General features: G+C 33.2%; 1 protein-coding gene across 2 annotated transcripts in view; it reads left to right on the top strand.

Moving 5' to 3' along the window:
* The window catches only part of Lrch2 (leucine-rich repeats and calponin homology (CH) domain containing 2), a 105,446-nt gene that overhangs the window by 68,946 nt on the left and 18,930 nt on the right, over window positions 1-17,570 (top strand). For both annotated transcript variants that reach the window (XM_013035956.1, XM_013035958.1), the window contains exons 11-14: window positions 1,354-1,458; window positions 7,432-7,497; window positions 10,717-10,765; window positions 10,846-10,962. In XM_013035956.1, coding sequence (XP_012891410.1) covers window positions 1,354-1,458; window positions 7,432-7,497; window positions 10,717-10,765; window positions 10,846-10,962 — 337 coding nt within the window. The remainder of the gene's footprint in view (window positions 1-1,353; window positions 1,459-7,431; window positions 7,498-10,716; window positions 10,766-10,845; window positions 10,963-17,570) is intronic.

Genomic DNA, 17,570 nt, shown 5'->3' with positions numbered 1-17,570 from the left:
TCACTTAACTCCGGTGAGTTAGTCATATTTTTAAGACACTCATCAGATATTGGAGTCGTCAACACTCTTAAGAAAGAGCTTTAAATAAGGGAAACGTTGACAATGAGCAAGTACAAAGAGCAGTAGAAACAGTAAAAGATTAGTAGGCACTCTTATGAGGAAAAGATAGGCAGAAACACATCTTTGCCAGCCTTTCCAGGAGTAGGCCTCTTAGAAGCCCTAATCTCCGAGGTAGACTTCGGTGAAGTCCCAAAACTCAGAGATAGGTCTCTGAAGCCCCTATCATGGTCTGATAGATGGTTTCCCATGCTAAGCAGACTCCACTGGAGTCGGCGTGGCACCCTAGACTGGAGGTATGGCTGAAGTGATATAGCAGCAGCTGTGGGTGAAAAACTGAAAAAGCCTAGCAAGGGTGCTGGGCTCTATGCTCATAGGTGTGCTGAAGTGGTAGAAAAGCACCTCTGAGTGATAAAGCCCAGCAAGCGTATAAGGCCCTGAGTTCAAGCCAAGTATTGACACACACACAAAAAGATACAAGTGTTTGTGATTTTTTGGTCGGTTGTGGGGCCTGAACTCTGGGCCTGGGCACTGTCCTTCAGCTCTTCAACTCATGGCTAGTGCTCTACCACTTGAGCCACAGCACCACTTCTGGCTTTTTCTGCTTATGTGGTACTGAGGAATCAAACCCAGGGCTTCATGCATGCAAGGCAAGCACTCTACCACTGAGCTACCTTCCCAGCCCCAAATGTTTGTGATTTGACATTGTAATTTTAAATGAAATGCTTTGGCAAAAATAATTTTAATTTAGGGAATAATTTATTTCAAATTCTTTTGTTTCCTTTAAGTATTGAAATGATGTATTTTAATCAGCAAATTTGCAAACCTTATTTGAAACATTTTTGTATTTTGTCTAAACTATTTTCTGTATTTTTATTTACAAATTTTTACAATGAAATTGAATAAACTGGCAAAGGTATTCATTAACATGAACAATTTCATTACAGCTTTTGTTTATAAAGACAGTCCATATAGAACTTTATAGGTTTTATTACACTTAACATTTACCAAAATGCATTATTAAATAAGTATGGCCATTACACATTTTAGAAGTTTAGAAATGGTAGTTTGTTGCACTATTAATTATTAGCCATTCATTGTATTAACATAGCTAATAGGTCACATTTTATATGGAGTAGTGCTGTAGATGTTATATCCTAACCTTTATTTCTTTAAGTATTTTACAAGGGCATAAGTATTTTAGCTTTTACGAATAACAGTATTTTTTCAATTTCTTTATTTTGACATAAAATATAATCTGCCTTTTCAGATAACCATGTTTGTGTCACTTTTCAGACTTGAAAAAGAACGGTTGCTTGCAGAAGATGATGATGAATTGAAGGAAGTAACTGATTTGAGGAAAATAGCTGCTCAGTTATTGAAACAAGAACAGAAGAACAGGTATTCTTTTTAATAATGAATTTTAATAGGTAAATTTTAGAATTATTAAATAAAATTAAAGATAACCAAAATATATTGTTTCAAGTAAACATAGGGCCCCCTTAAGATGTATTTTCAAGCGACTACTAAAAGACAATAAGAAATTCTTAGCAGAGGAATATAAAGTTATGTATACAACAGAGAATATGTTGACATAGTCACTTTATGTGTTTTTGTGGTGGAGCTCAAACTCAGCTCTTGTGTCCTAAGCAAGCAGTCTATCACCAAGGTCTACCCCATCCTACTCTCTATTTTTAAGATCAGTTAAGTATTTATTATTCCTGTGTGGTGAACCCAAACAGTTTATTATTTTATCCAATGTAGCACATAGTTACATTTATACTTTTTTCTAAGTTCATGGCATATTTAGCAAGTATATATTTTGTTTTTTCCTGCTCCTTAGCTAATATATATATTGAGCTCCTTAGAATTGAGCTGCATTAGGTAATAATTGATTAAATCAGTGTGGTGATTTAAGAGCACAAGTTCAGTTTTGTTTTGATCACTTAGTTTATAGTTTTTCCAAAGACATGTCTTTATCAATCAGAACAACATGGTGAATGAGTATAAAAACAAATGAAGTCCATTTTGAGTATAGAAAAGGTTCAAGTACTGCTCAGGGTCAGCTGTTATTATCATCTTCATGTAGTGTGAATAGTATATTTTTAGTTCTGAAATAAAAAAAGATTTTTGAATTTTTGTGAACATTTTAGAGAATAAAATTTGGTACATTTATCAAGGAAAAATATTGTACTTTATGTTTGACATGACGATATTTTGAGAAATGTCAAATTTAAAATACACTGGCATTTGTTTAAGTATGCTTTGAAAAATACTGTTAGAATTTACCAGCTGGGTAGGGTGGTGCATGTTCATAGTCCTAGCACTGAAGAATCTGAGACGGTGGATTGAGTGGTCTAGACCAACTTTCACTACATACTGGGACCCTGTCTGAAAACAAACACCCCAAATAAAGGATTCCATTGAAGGTTGCTTTTGTGTCACAGTGATAGAGTGCTTGCCTAGCATATGAGAGTCTTGAGTTCCATCCTTAATGTTGTAAGAACAAACAAAAACAAAATCAATAAAATTGATCAAATGACAAATATGTGGATTTTAAGAACCACTTTTTAGGGAAGTTTAGATAAGGGCTAATCAGATAAATCACTATTAAGTATGACGTTTTGCACAGTTTCTACACATAGTTAAAAATTTCATACTAGAAAATATTTTTTACCCCTTCTGTATATAATTAATCTTCATTCTTAGTTTATGTTTTTCTTGTACCATAACTTTCTGTAAACATTTTCCAATAATTCATTTCAAATGATATTTGTGAATTTTTAAAAAATATTAGTTGGAGGCTGTGTGTACTTTCCTCCCTCCAATATAATCTAATTGTTGACCACAGTGTATGTGGCCTAAGAGATTTGATGAAGCACACCACTACCTGCTTTCTGAAACTTAAAGAATAGTTGAGTGTATATCTTTTGTACCTAGCTGAAGAAAGAGTTGTGTTTAGAATAATAGGAAGAAAATACTGATTTTTCAAAATTTTCTTGATATCCTTTACTTCTCATTTTGTTGAGAATGAAAGTACAGGGTTGGGAATGTGGCTTAGTGTAAAGTGCTTGCCTAGCATGCATGAAACCCTAGGTTCAATTCCTCAGTACCACATAAAGAGAAAACGCCAGAAGTGGTGCTGTGGCTCAAGTGGTAGAGTGTTAAGTTTGAGCAAAAGAAGCTCAAGGACAATGTTCATTCCCTGAGTTCAGGACTGGCAGAAAAAGAATGAAAGTATATGAGTAAAGAGTTTTTGATTTTTCCATTCCCCTGTATAATACAGAACATTTTGTTCCTACCATTGTCATATTAGATTTTCATCTATTGCTGTGACTTATCATTGTAGCCTAAGTAGAACATCACTTAATAGCACATCTTCCATAGGCTTTATTTGTACGATAGTTTGTAATTAGCACAAAAAAGCATCCAGAATCGTACCTTGTTCAAAACTGGTACACAGTTATATTTCTTTTGGTTAATTGGCTCTTTAAAAATTAAATCAAATGTTTAATCAGGAGTTTTTAATTTAACTAAAAATTATATGTTATCCGAACTATGATTTTCTTTAAGAGGTGTGCAAAAGTAATTTCTATCTTTACCTGTTTTTTTTAAAAACCATCTTTTTTAGATGCTACCAAATATGAACATAAAAACATCTTAGATAAAAATCAGTGACCTTAATGTAATATGTCTAAGTTTTGGAGGCATTAAAATATTTTATGAGGAATTTACTTATATGCTTTTATTCTTAACATTGAGAAAACTATTCATTATTGTAGACTCTTAAAAAATCACTATTATCTTCTCATAATGATAAATGCAATATTTTTACCTGGTAGGTCAAGGATATATGATGTGTATATATTTTTTAAGTTTCACAGAGTAGGGGTGGAAGCTATGTAAGTATTAACATAGTCATTATAATTTCTTATTTGTTAATGTTAATTAGAAATAATTTATATAGAATAAGATTAACCTCAAATATCAGGAAATAATAACTAGGACAACTCCTTTGACTTTGTACTGTATTGCTTTAGCTTGCTGCTGTGTGAAGGTAAATGCAGTACTAACACTAGGCTAAAAGCATATATGTACTTCAGAACTAGAGGAAATTAACAACTACTCATTTTGCATTCAGTGATGGTTTTCTTGTAGCTGTTTTGCCATTTGTTTAGTTAATACTATTTTTAAAGACTGCATTATATTGGGTGAAATTATCTTGAGTGTAACAAGAGGTCATTGTACATAATTAATAATCCAAAATGGAAGTGGAGACAGAGGAATTGATAGTTCATGACCAGCCTAAGCTACATTTTAAGACTTTGTCCCAAAAAATAAGCAAGCAAACAAATGACTCTAAAAAGTAGCAACCCCAAAACCCAATACTTCAAAACCAGTCTTAAAAATCAATGTCTTAAAAATATTATTCTATGATGAATAAATTTTAGGTATTTTTGTACGTTGTACCTATAGTTAACAATACTGTGTTAAAAACTTAAAAAGAGCCAACAGCCAAGCATTGGTGGCTCATACCTATAATCCTAGTTACTTAGGAGGCTGAGATCTGAGGATTATGGTTCAAAGCCAGTCTGGTCAGGAAAGTCTGTGACATTCTTACCTCCAATTAACCACCAGAAAACTGAAAGTGGCACTGTGGCTCAAAGTGGTAGAGCACTAGTCTTGATCAAAAAAGTTCAGGGATAACACTCAGACTGTGAGTTCAAGTCCCATGACTGACAAAAGAAAAAAAAAACCAATGAGTTAACAGAACCACCACTGGTGCCTTATGCCTGTAATCCTAGCTACACAACAGGCTGGGATCTGAAGCCAGCCTGGTCAAGAAAGTCCAGGACACTCTTATCTTCAATTAACCACCAAAAAGCCAGAAGTGGAGCTGTGGCTCAAGTGGTAGAGTGTTAGCCTTGAGCAAAGAAGCTCAGGGATATTCGTCAGGCCCTGAATTCAAGCTCTAGGACTGGCACCATAAAAAGTTAACAGAGTAGATTTTATGTTCAATATTTTTACCACAAAATACACATTTTTGTTTTCTAGAATGAGAAAAAAAATTGTGGCAGGAGATTAGAATAAAATGTATATCAGAATGTCCTCATTTTTGGTGCTAATCATCAAAGGGAATATTCTTCATATTGATTTGAGAATAAAAGAAAGGAAATTCTGTTGAAAAAATAAAATAATACTGGTTTGTAAATTATTGAGCCAGATTTACAAATTTTCATCAGCTCTACTCATGTTGTAGGATTAGTAAATTATCATCTTTCTCATGTAATAACATTAGAAACGAGACTACTATTTATATTATGATCTTCTCATGTGGATTAAGAAGATGTTCAATATCTTAAAATAGGATTATTGTCTTAAACAAGAATTAAAATATATATTGGCTTCTGTAATCAATAGCTTTAAGTTAGCTGATTCATATTGTATTTTTATGACTTCTGACTTATTCTATAGTACTTTCTGTTTTGTCTTTCCTTTTAATAATTATTTTATTTGCTTTTAGGTGTGTCCTGAGGGTTTTTCTTTATTGTGGAAGGATGTGCTTCTGAGTGTGATATAGATAGATAACAAAAAACAAATATGAAAAGTTAAACAATTAAAATATAATTAAGGATCATGGAATGTAAAATCAGACTGAGAACTTTATTATTTTCATTCAAAATTGTAGAAATTATCACATTATCTGTTTTTTATTTGTTTATATCAAGATTTCAAATTGAGGAGAATCAATTAGACCTCTAGTTTGTTAAAACTATTTGGAGAGTTCTTTCAACTCTTGAAACCTAGCCATTCTTCTTTTCTGCTTTCTTTACTAATGACTTCCTTATCTCCTCCAAAAACATCATCTTCCTTCTCCCATTTTTTGCTTTGATTGATATATGTGAAATGTGAATATAGATGGAGGCCTTTAAGTTATAGATCATCATTCAGTGACAAACTCTTCCAGAGGACCAGAGCAGCAGGACGGAAATCAAGGTATCTAGAGTTGGTAGAAGCCTTAAGTATTAAGGGGCTAGGTTCATGAAGCTGAATTGTGTAGTCTTACTTAAAATAAGTACGGGACTGTTAGGGAAGTGTGTTAGATAAGTAGATATTTATTTTAACATTGGTTAGTTATCACAGAGTAAAATATAAAATGTTATAAAATATCACACAGGTAAAATTTCTGGTTTATTATATTGTGTAGGAAATGGAACCAACTTGTTTTTGGCTCCAGTATGACTGTTGCATGCCAGTCATCACAATTGTAGTGAGTGTGGTGTGGAGAGTAATCAAATTTTTATTAACTACTTCTGTCCTTTTAATAATTCTGGTATTTTCCTCAGGATAGTACTTATTGCCATTAAAAAAATAAAACACATTATTTTTAACATTTTATTTTTGTTTTCATAGATAAGGAATAACATTTTATTTCCTTTTGCTACCTATAGTCTTCTGGTTTTAGGTATTTAAGGAAATTTTAGTTTATATCTAAACCAATGGTGATTTCATACCTCACAGTGTCTTCTTAGTGAGGCTATACTAGATCCAAGCTAGTGCAGAGATCTATATGATGGAAATTCGATTGTTTATACCTACCAAGTTCTATTTATGTCATTTTGTATCAATTAATATGTAGTTTAAATTTTTTCTGTATTTTAACCCTTGATATTTGAAGATTTCATTTTGGATCACATGTTTTTTAATTCGTTTTTTAATACTAAACTTTAAAATGAAAACTCAAGTCACATTTATTTCTGTAGTGATATTAAAAATCTTGAATATATAAGTATGCTAGAGAAATATTAATTCATTATTTTGACATTCAGATTATATTTAGAAAGATAAAATTATGAACAAATAGTACTCTCTTATGTCTCATCATTTTTCATTTTCTTTGTTTTAATTTTCTTCTAATCCAGTTTCATTTGGTTATTAAACATTGTGGATTTTTAAGGGATTGAACTTTAGTAATGGTTTACATTTAGAATTAAAGTTTATTATTGGCTTTTGGCAACATAATTATGTACATGTATTAACATAATTCATATTATTTGCTGGGAAAACCAAATCACTTATAATGTTATCTAAAAAGTCTGTATCTCTTTAACTTCTGTCTCAGCCACAAATCAGATATATGGCTAGAAGGTATATAAGCCTTTAAAAAGGATGTGTAAAAGAAGATGCATGAATTGGTGAATTTCAGTCTTTCATAAATAGTGTGCTTATGGGCATCTGATATAAATAGCATTTAAGTATTTTCTAGCAAAGATCTTCATGGACTAGATCAAGTCTATTTTGGAGATATTTCATGTCTGCATATGTTGTATTCTTTTAGTGTATTTTATAATTAATATGTTGATTTACTTCTAGGATTCTTAATCATTCAACTTCTGTCATTAGAAACAAGCTGAAACAAACTGTGGAATGTGAAAAGAGGTACAAATATATCTTATTCTTTATATTTAGTATTTTATATTGAGACTTGATCTTATAGCAGTTTTTCTTCAAATGGGCTGTAATTGAATAAATTATATAAAAACAATGTAATGAGATAATTTACGATATGTCACAAGTAAATTAAACTTAGTTTTGATATAAACAAAACAAAACTACTATTTTTGTTTAGTCCTAGAATTTGTCTTGATAATAGAATTACCTATTCACTTAGCATATTTTTTGTATTGCTGTTACTATCAGTAATGTGATCTTCCTAGTTGTTTGTTCTTTATGTTACTGTTTACTTTTTGATTATTTCAATTGGATGCTGCATATTTTTTCTATAAGTACGTAATCTAAGTCTACATAAACAAATTCTAAAGAAGTAAAAGATGTTAGACATTTTCTTCATATTGCTTTGGTAGTTTGAAAATTTACGTTGGACTCAACTCTTGAGTCATCCATGGGAGTGTATAGTTCCAAGTCTGGGCAGAAGTACGGAAGCACACAGAATTAACATTTGTGAATGCCTGTTACATGTGTACTGTTCTTAATGTTTCCGATGTGTAGTCTCATTTAATCCTCACAGTAATAAGAAGTTGTTACTTTTGATTATCCCCATTTTATAGATGAATAAACTTGAGACTCAGAAATCAACAAAAGTTACCTCAAGGTTGTATAGCTAGTAAGAGGTACAATCAGAATTTAAATTCAGACTTGTTTGGTTCAGAACTCTAAGTTTTAATATGAAGTAACAAAGAACACTTCATAGTTTGAAGCCAGTCAGGGCAGAGAAAAGTCCCTGTGAGACTCTATTGTTACCCCTCGTTTTTTCTCACTTTCCTTCCCCCCCCCTCCCCTTACCCCCTAGTTGTGAAGCTTATTACCAACATATTGTCTTGTGAGTATCGCTGTTGCATTGGTTCACCCTTTGTCCTTTGTCTTACCATTTTGTTGTTTCCCTTCCCTTCCCCAAATCAGATAAATGTATATACAAGATGCAGGATACCAAAATCAAATACAGTGACAACTGGGGATAAACCAAAGGAAAAAAATGAAAGAAAAAAGAAATAACTTCAGACAGTATGTTAAAAAAAAAACAAAGAAAAACCTCATGTTTCCATATCATGGAGTACATTTCTATTAGTATCATCTTATATGGTCATGTGTACATAGCTATTGAGCTATTGTGATCCTCTGCTAAGACTATCCTAGACATATTCTAATTATTACAAATGAATGGAGCCTATATTTCTTTAGGTCTAGCTTAATATGATTTTTTCCATCTTTCCATTTCTTTATGAATTATCTCCAATTAACCACTCAAAAACTGGAAGTAACACTGTGGCTCAAAATGGTAGAGTGCTATCCTGCAGTGAAAGAACTCAGGGACAGAGCCCAGGCACTTAGTTCAAGCCCCATGAATGACAGAAAAAAATACGTAACTTCTGTTCTGTGCAAGAATGATGGTTCTGAACTATAAATGCAACAGTGCATTTCCCACTTCTTGTTTGCTAGTGTCTTTTCTTTTTATATATTTTTATTTTTTATTTTTTTGGGGGGTCTAGTCGTGTGCCTGAACTCTGGGCTTGGGCACTGTCCCTCAGCTCTTCAGCTCAAGGCTAGCGCTCTACCACTTGAGGCACAGCACCACTTCCATATATATATATATGTATATATATATGTATATATATATATGTATATATGTATATTTATAACTTAAACATTTAGCTTAATTCCATGAGGCTGAGGTGGGTTTCTGCGTACCATCAGCATATATAAAAATTCATCATCTTCATTCTTCCACTGGCACCATTTCAGATTAGGAACAGAAGTTCTTTATTTTTTCCAGCATGATTTCATACTTCTGTGTTCTATAATCTTGTCTCAGTGCAAAGATTACCCCTTTTCCTTCTTTAATTTATGTAATCTTTCATAATCCAGTTCATTTTCCCTCAGCTCTGGTGAGATCTTTATGTTACATGTCATCACAATGTTGGGTGATGTTTTGAAGCAATTGATCATGGGGTAAGAGACATTCAGGGCAGGCTCACTTTTTTGAAAGCAACAAATTCTATGGAAACCAACTGGGTCCCACAGCACTATAGCAATCCCTTCCTAATAGACTGCCTCTAATTACCTTGCACTAAGCACCACTTACATTTTTTTACCATTTTTTATTGGTTTTATTTTTAATGTTCCTTTTTATTTAAGTAGTTTTACAAAGGAATTTCAATCAATACATCAGTTTATGAATATAATGAATCTTGATCAATGTCACCCCTTCCATCATTCTCCTCCCATCTCTCCCAACTCTAACCATCTCCTCAAGTTACCTGGTACCATTTTCACAGATGCACATTGAATATTGTGACTGTATTTGTCCATGATTCCTCTCTCCACTCGTCTTCCTTCCCTCCTCCACTTTACCTCCCCTTCTAATAAAATATGTTTCGGCTTCCTGATATTCATTTTTTCGTGCTGGTTCTGGGGCTTTAACTCAGGGTCTGGGTGTTGTCCCTGAGCTTTTGTGCTTATCAATGCTAGCATTTCACCAATTGCTCCACTTTTAGCTTTTTTTTTTTTTGTTAATTGGAGATAAGAGTCTCATGGACTTTCCTTCCTTGCACTGACTTTGAACCACAGTCTTCAGATCTCAGTCTCCTGTTTTGCTAGGACTACACTAACATTAGCTACTGGGGCCCAGCTTAAATATTAATTTGTTCAAGAGTTATATCATTGGAATCCTCCCCTATGTATGTACCATAGTTTAGTCATTTTGTTTGTATATATTTTCATGTGACCCTGTTTGTTTTCATATATGCTTATAAATTAGATCTAACTTTCACATGAGAGAAAACATGCACCTTTTATCTCTTTGAGCCTGACTTCAGATGACATCATCATCATCATCATCATCATCATTATTATTATTATTACATAATTATTGCACTCTTGGCCTCTTTAAATTCCTTAGAGAAGTCGTATATAAAAAGGTTTATAGAATGTAAACCCATTTTGATATTTACTGTAGATGAAGTTATTAGAAATTTAAATATACTTTGTCAATTGGAAATTTCATGTTATTAGTTTAAAGGCTAGGTTTGGATACAGTCTTTACATTCCTGTTGAAAAATAAAGGCAACTTTATAATGTTCATAAGCAAAGGATTTTTTTCTAAGTACCTTATCACATAATAAAACATATTTAATTTTTTAGTGTCTCGGCAGATGAAGTTAATTCACCATTATCTCCCCTTACATGGCAGGTAAGAGGAAATTAAATCACTAATATATGCATATTATTTTGGTCTCAATTGGTTAGTTACAAAAAATTATTTCATTATAGCCCTTAGAGAATCAGAAGGATCAAATAGTTGAACAACATTGGCCAGAATCTCAACCTATAATCTGGCAAAGTGAAGAAAGGAGGCGGAGTAAACAGATTAGAAAGGAATATTTCAAGGTACATTATTCAATTTTAAAATTTATTTTGTATTTGTTAATTTTGAAAGTGTCAAGTTTTGGTTTAAGTCAATAATATTAAATTCTAAAGCTAAATATAGCAAATATTTATCTTGATTTCTCATGTATATGTGGAATATATATGGTATTTAATTATATCTATAAAATTTTAGTAATTAAATCATCAAAGCGAGTAGATCAATATAAAGTATGATTTACAAAATATTTTCAATGAAAAATGAATTTTTATTTGTTACACTACTAGTTATAGCAATTAATGGTATGTTTGGGTTTTAAGAAGATAGAATCTTACAATGTAGCCCAAAGCTGGTTTACAACTCTTTTTTGTTTTATTTTGTTTTTGCTGTTACTAGGGCTTGAACTCCAGGCCTGGGAATTGTCCTTTAGCTTTAGCTTCTTTTTGCTCAAGATTGGTGCACTACCACTTGAGCCCACAGCTCTACTTCTGGCTTTTGGTTGGCTGATTGGATAAGAGTCTCAAGGGCTTTCCTGCCTGGAGTGACTTTGAATTCCAACAATCAGTTGTCAGGCTCCCAAGTACTAGGATTGTACTAGTGAGCCACTAGTGCCCAACTGGCTTACAACTCTTAAGCCTCCTGCCTTATCCTACCAAATATAGGGATTTCAGGCTTGTGCCACCATGCCTGGCTCAAGAAAGGACTTTTATTGAATTTGTTTCAACAAATAATTGACAGGTATTTACGATTAGTAGTTAAGTATTTCTATTATGTTACTAAATACAATTTACATTTTGCTAAAATATTTGTGATTTCATTCATTTCCCCCCTTTTTATTATCTTATATTTCTTGAGCAAATCTGTTATCTTACAGGAAACTCCAGAGTATTTGAATTGTCCCAAACCTTTAGTTAGTAGGTGGTTAATAAAATTTTGTTGCATATGTTATTATAAATATTGTGTTATTGTCTTATTTGTATTTAATGTCTGCCATATTCACAGAGATTAATCATCAGAATTTAGGATGATTTTTAGTATTTGCCAGAATTTATTGTTAGAATTTGACTTAAATGAACAGTACAAACATCCTCCTCCTCCATGAATAGCAAATTTTGTTGTCTTAAATCTTTTCTGTTTCCCATAGCACAGTTCTTATCTGGTTATACTTTGATTTAAACACTTGTAATTTAGCTAGCTTATAGTCAGTTTTCAGTTCATACCACTAATAAAAAGGATCTGTTTATCTTTTTTCTGTGTAGTAAAAATAGATCTGTCACTTCACATGAATATCTTTCTTTGTTTTTTTGGTGTTTTGTATTTTTTAATAAAGTTTGTAATCCAATGGACACACAAAACAAAACTGCACTGAGGAAAACAGTTTCATAAATTAAGAGTGTTAGGAGGTCTGGGACATGAATATCTTTCTATATATGAGAGTGTAACAAGTATTTGGATGTTGCATATAACCAAAGCAAAGTGTTACATGTCTTAGCAAATCAGTGACACATTTAACCCTTCAGCAAATAATTACTGGGCATTTTTAACAACCCTACTGTCAGTTGGCCAGTATAAAATATAAATAAAATAAAGACATGAGTAAAAGGAAGTCATTCTAAGGAGATCTTTGTTCAGTAATGATGAAAGTAATTTCATCTCAACCCTTTTAGATCTTCACTGAATATTTACAGGGACATTTATCGTAAATTTCCCCCTTTTTAGTTCTTGAGACCTTGAGCCAAGAAACTGAATAAAATGTTTGTAAATAGAACTTAGATCTAAGAGATCAAATGGTATTATACTTGAAATGACTATTATATAATCATCATTCAGTAGTTGCTTATTTATTACTTGATAAAATAGGTGCAAAAATAAGCTTCTAGTTGAGTAGCAGTGGCTCGTGCCTGTAATCCTAGCTACTCAAGAGGCTGATATCATGGTTCAAATCCAGCCCAGGCAGCAAAATGTGAGACCCTTATCTCCAATTAACCAACAAAAAATCAGATAGGACTGGGACTCAAAATGGTAGAGAGAGCGCTAGCCTTTAGAGATCGCGTAAGCGCGCGCGCACACACACACACGCGCACACACACACACACACACACACACACACACACACACACACACACAGCTTCAGTCACTGGAAAATGTTTTCAGGAGATGTGTAGTTCTCCTTACTTGTCAGAAGGTGTCAGTGTGAGGACATTGAAAAAAATTTAATATGCCAAGTTTTTGTTTTGTTTTTTTTCCTCTGAAATCAAGAAAAGGTAAAATCAAAGGGGATAAGAGTAGTTTAATGGTAGAACATGTATAAAATATATGTGGAGGCTTGGGTTTAATTCCTAACATTCCTAACATCAGACTCCAAAAAAAAGAAAAAGACCAGTATAACATATATTAAGATTTTGTTGTAATCTGAAGTACAATTTGGAATCGCCAGTATTTCCATTATTATAGAATCTTCTATTAGTTATAACATGTCTTCTTTCAAAGGAAAAACATAGTTTTCTTTTATTTCATTTTTAAAATTAGTTTTGAAAATTTAAGTATTGTGCAAAAGGGTTTCAAGACTTTTCTTAATCACCAATATTTTCTAAAAATCAAAGCATTCACTTTTACACGTATTATTGAAACTATTTGGATCTATAATTCATTAAGAGCAGTAAATATAGTACTCTAGAGATTTTATGAAATTATTTCTGAGAAGTGATGGCTCCTTTACATTGGCAGGGCTATAAAATATACAGAGCTTTAAACTAAGCCACATATTTCCTTATTTCTATTCCATGGTAAATTATTCATAATGCTGTTATTCGTATACTTCTTGAAAGCATCTGCGTATGTATGAACATGGGTATGCATACAAAACTCAGATCTCTGTTTTACTTCATCGTTGCCAAAAACAATGTCAAATATTTTTTTTTCAGCTAAGTCTCTGAAACTTATAAGTTAAAAAGATGCAGCATATTGGCTAGATTGTGTGAGCAGGAAGATAAATTGGATTAGATTATTTGAGTAAGTAATCATGGTAGAGAGGTACATTAACTTTTAAATTTTAAATTGTATAGAAAACTACTTTCACCTATAAAATTTTGTTTCCTCTGGGCACCAGTGGCTCACGCCTGTAATCCTAGGTACTCAGGAGGCTGAGATCTGAGGATCACGGTTCAAAGCCAGCCCTGGCAGGAAAGTCTGTGAAACTCTTATCTCCAATAAACCACTAGAAAACCAGAAGTGGCGCCATGGCTCAAGCGGTAGAACACTCGCCTTGAGCTAAAGAGCTGAAGGATAGCACCCAAGCCCTGAGTTCAAGCCCCACAGCTGACCAAAAAAAATATTTGTTTCCAAACTACTCCTTATTTCATTTTCCAATCAAAATTATTCCCAGAAATATATTGCTTGAGTAAACATATATTACAGAAATTCATTGATGTTCTTTTAATAGGGCACATATGAAGTATGAAAATCTAACCTTATGTTGCTATTTAAATTAGTGGCTTTAATTTTTTGTAAGAATAACACATGAATTTCTAAATGAACTTAATGGCTGATTTCTAAACAAAATACCCAATGCACAAGAATATTTACTTAATTTGTTTAAATGCCATGTATACCTTCAAATATATGTGATTACTGTTGAGATAAAACATTATAGTGTCTTAAAATACATAGTGATTTCATAGACTATAATATTTTTATTTAAAGATTAATTCCAAGGAAAATATTTGAAAAGTATTCTCATGACCATTGTCAGCCTTATTCCGGACTAGGAAGACCAGCTGGGTTTATAAACTAACCTGATTTGTTCTCAAAAAGAGTTTTTGCACAAGTTATTGTCTTCTATGAAATTAAAGTGAATTTCAAAGATGAACTGACTGACCTTTTTGATACACTAGTTTCAACATAGGTTTTTATTGTAGCATTTAAACAGAAATAATAAAACTTTAGTATTCAGTCTAATGGGGGATTGCTTAGTTGACTCAGTAAACGTTGGACTTGTAGTATACTGTTAAATGTCTTGGTTTTAAGGCAAAACTTAGTTTTCATGAATAATGAATATTTAAATTAGAATAGTGTTTAAGTAGCAATAGTACATTGCCTCTTATCTCAGCTCTTGGCTATATCATCTTACGTTTCTTTGCTGTCCAGCTATCCACTCCTTTCTCTTTCTCTACTTTGCATTTTGTAAATATGCCCAAACTTCTACTGTGGGGGAGAAAATAACTTTTTCTTGCTCATTGCAAGGGTCATGGTTGAGACCCATTTGACAACAGACAAATTCCTGGGAAAAGTTTAATGTAACATGGGATACTTCAGAAACAAATATTTTAAGATCAAGGGAAAACTAGTTATGCTCCATCTGGTGCATGAGGTAGATAGCTGTGCAAATAGTGGTGTGAACTGATGGTAATCAACGGAGGGGACTCAGCAAGGCCTGTTTGTTCAGGCTCTTTGCTGTATCTCTGTGTGACTTCCATTCTTCCCCACTATGTGAGGGAGACATGTGACATGAAACCTGTGCATGTGACAGTATTAGGAAAAGAAGGCAGCAGGTCAAATGAACTGATCTTTATAGGTCTTTTGTCTTGCCGTAGGGTAGAGGAAGATATTTTCTATGACTTACTGTGTGGGAGAAAAATAAGGTGAAGAAAAGAGAGCAGGTTAGAGAATGACCTCCAGGTTATTACAGTTTGTGTAGTGTTTTCTGAGTCCCAACACTACCGCCATCCCAGACTCCTGCTTCATTAGATTCCTTTTGTTAGCAACAAATTTGCCATTTATAATTCCTCAGTTTTTTGTACATTTTTTATTGTAAAAATGTTGTACAGAGGGATTACAGTTACATGAGCAAGGTAATGAGTACATTTCCTATTGAGCATTGTTGCCTCCTCCTTTCTGATGATTCTTTTTTTTTTCTCACTGGAATCTGGCTTTCACTTCAGTTTCTTCATTGAACTGTCCTTCACTAGAGGTTAATGTGAAGTACTAATGCCAAATCCAATGTAGCATTTGACAGTGATGGCCATATTTTCTTCATCCTTTCTTGGTTTCTATCCCATTTTCTTCTCTGATTATTCTTCCATTATCTTCTTGATGTTATTTCCCCTTTTCTTTATGGTACTGGAGTTTGAACTCAGAGTTTGCACTTGCCAGGTAGTCTCCCTACTGCTTGTACCATACTTCCAAACCTTTGCACTCTAGTTATTTTTAAATAGTGTCTCAATTTTGCCTAGACAAGCACTGCAATCCCCTATTTATGCTTCCTGTGTCCCTGTAACAGGTGCATGCCAGTACATCCAGCATTTTTTCTGATGAGATGGAGTCCTGCAAATATTTTGTTGCCTAAGCTGCCCTGTAACTGTGGTCATCCTGTTTTCAGCCTTCAGCAGGTATGCAGTGCCATACCTGCATTTGATTGAGATGGAATTTTGTGAACTTTTGGCCCTGGTTGTCATTGAATAATGTTTCTCCCATTTTCCATCTCTCAAGCAATTAGGATTATAAGCGCAAAACACTGGTGTTTAGTATTGATGTTCTTGTTTGATTTCTCTTCTGACATTTTTCTACTTGATTTTAATGTCTCTTTTCCTTTTTAATTACTCTTAAAGCTCTCTGCTGAGAGTTGACTCCACATGTTTTTTTTAAAATATTCTACTTGGTTTGAATTTGTATTCTATTATTCTTTTCTGGTTTCCACACTTGTGTTTCTAATTGCTTGGATGTCTTGCATGTATTTTAAATTCAATATGCCTCTTCCTCACAATCCCCATGATAAAACTTACTTCTGCTTCTGTAAGGGCAATATTTCCATCTTCTTTCATTCTTTCACTTTCTCTTCCCCCTTACTTGATTGGTCATCCAATCTGCTAAATATATATCATTTTTAAAAAAATTATTTCTATCTCTACTATCCTTGCCTTGTTGTAATCTTTATACATTCTTTTCTTTATAAGTATTTCTTAATCTCCCCCCTTTTACAACCCTTGGAGAAATCCTCTGGCTCTTTATTGGCTCCCTACTACAAACAAAATAGTTTGGACTACTTGACATTTTTTGTGAGATGTTTCTTACCTAATTCTTACATTTCCTTACTTCCCTCAATTCACTTTCTACATAGCCTTGGTGAAAAAAATTGTGTGTGTGTGTGTGTGTGTGTGTGTGTGTGTGTGTTGATACCTGGGCTAGAGCTCAGCTCCTCTTACTGAAGTGTTTGACTTACAGCCAGTACACTACAATTCGAACTATGCCTCTGGTCTGGCATTTTTACTGGTTAATTGGAAATGAAGTTTAGTGAATTTTTCTTCCCATGCTGACTTCTAACTGGAATCCTCTGATCTCAGCCTCCTGGGTAACTAGCAGTGCAAGGGTGAGATATCAGTGCCCCGTTCCTGAACTACTTTTGTTTTCTACATTGGCTGTGTGTTTTTCATTTCTATTTTTTTCCATATTCTGAAAATACATGCTGGCCCTTTTATTTCTGGAAAACTCTTACTAAACATACAGGTTTTAGAAATGGGTATGTAGCATATTGCCTGAGCTTCTAGAACCAAATCACTTGACTCTTATTCCTTAGATGGATATTTACTAATTGTTCGGCAAGCCGTATTACCCTTCTGAGCTTACTATTATTATT

This window comes from Dipodomys ordii, unplaced genomic scaffold (genome assembly GCF_000151885.1).
Source record: "Dipodomys ordii isolate 6190 unplaced genomic scaffold, Dord_2.0 Scaffold233, whole genome shotgun sequence".
NCBI lineage: Eukaryota > Metazoa > Chordata > Mammalia > Rodentia > Heteromyidae > Dipodomys > Dipodomys ordii.
Note: the sequence above shows the minus strand (reverse complement) of the source record. Positions and strands in the feature narration are given on the sequence as shown.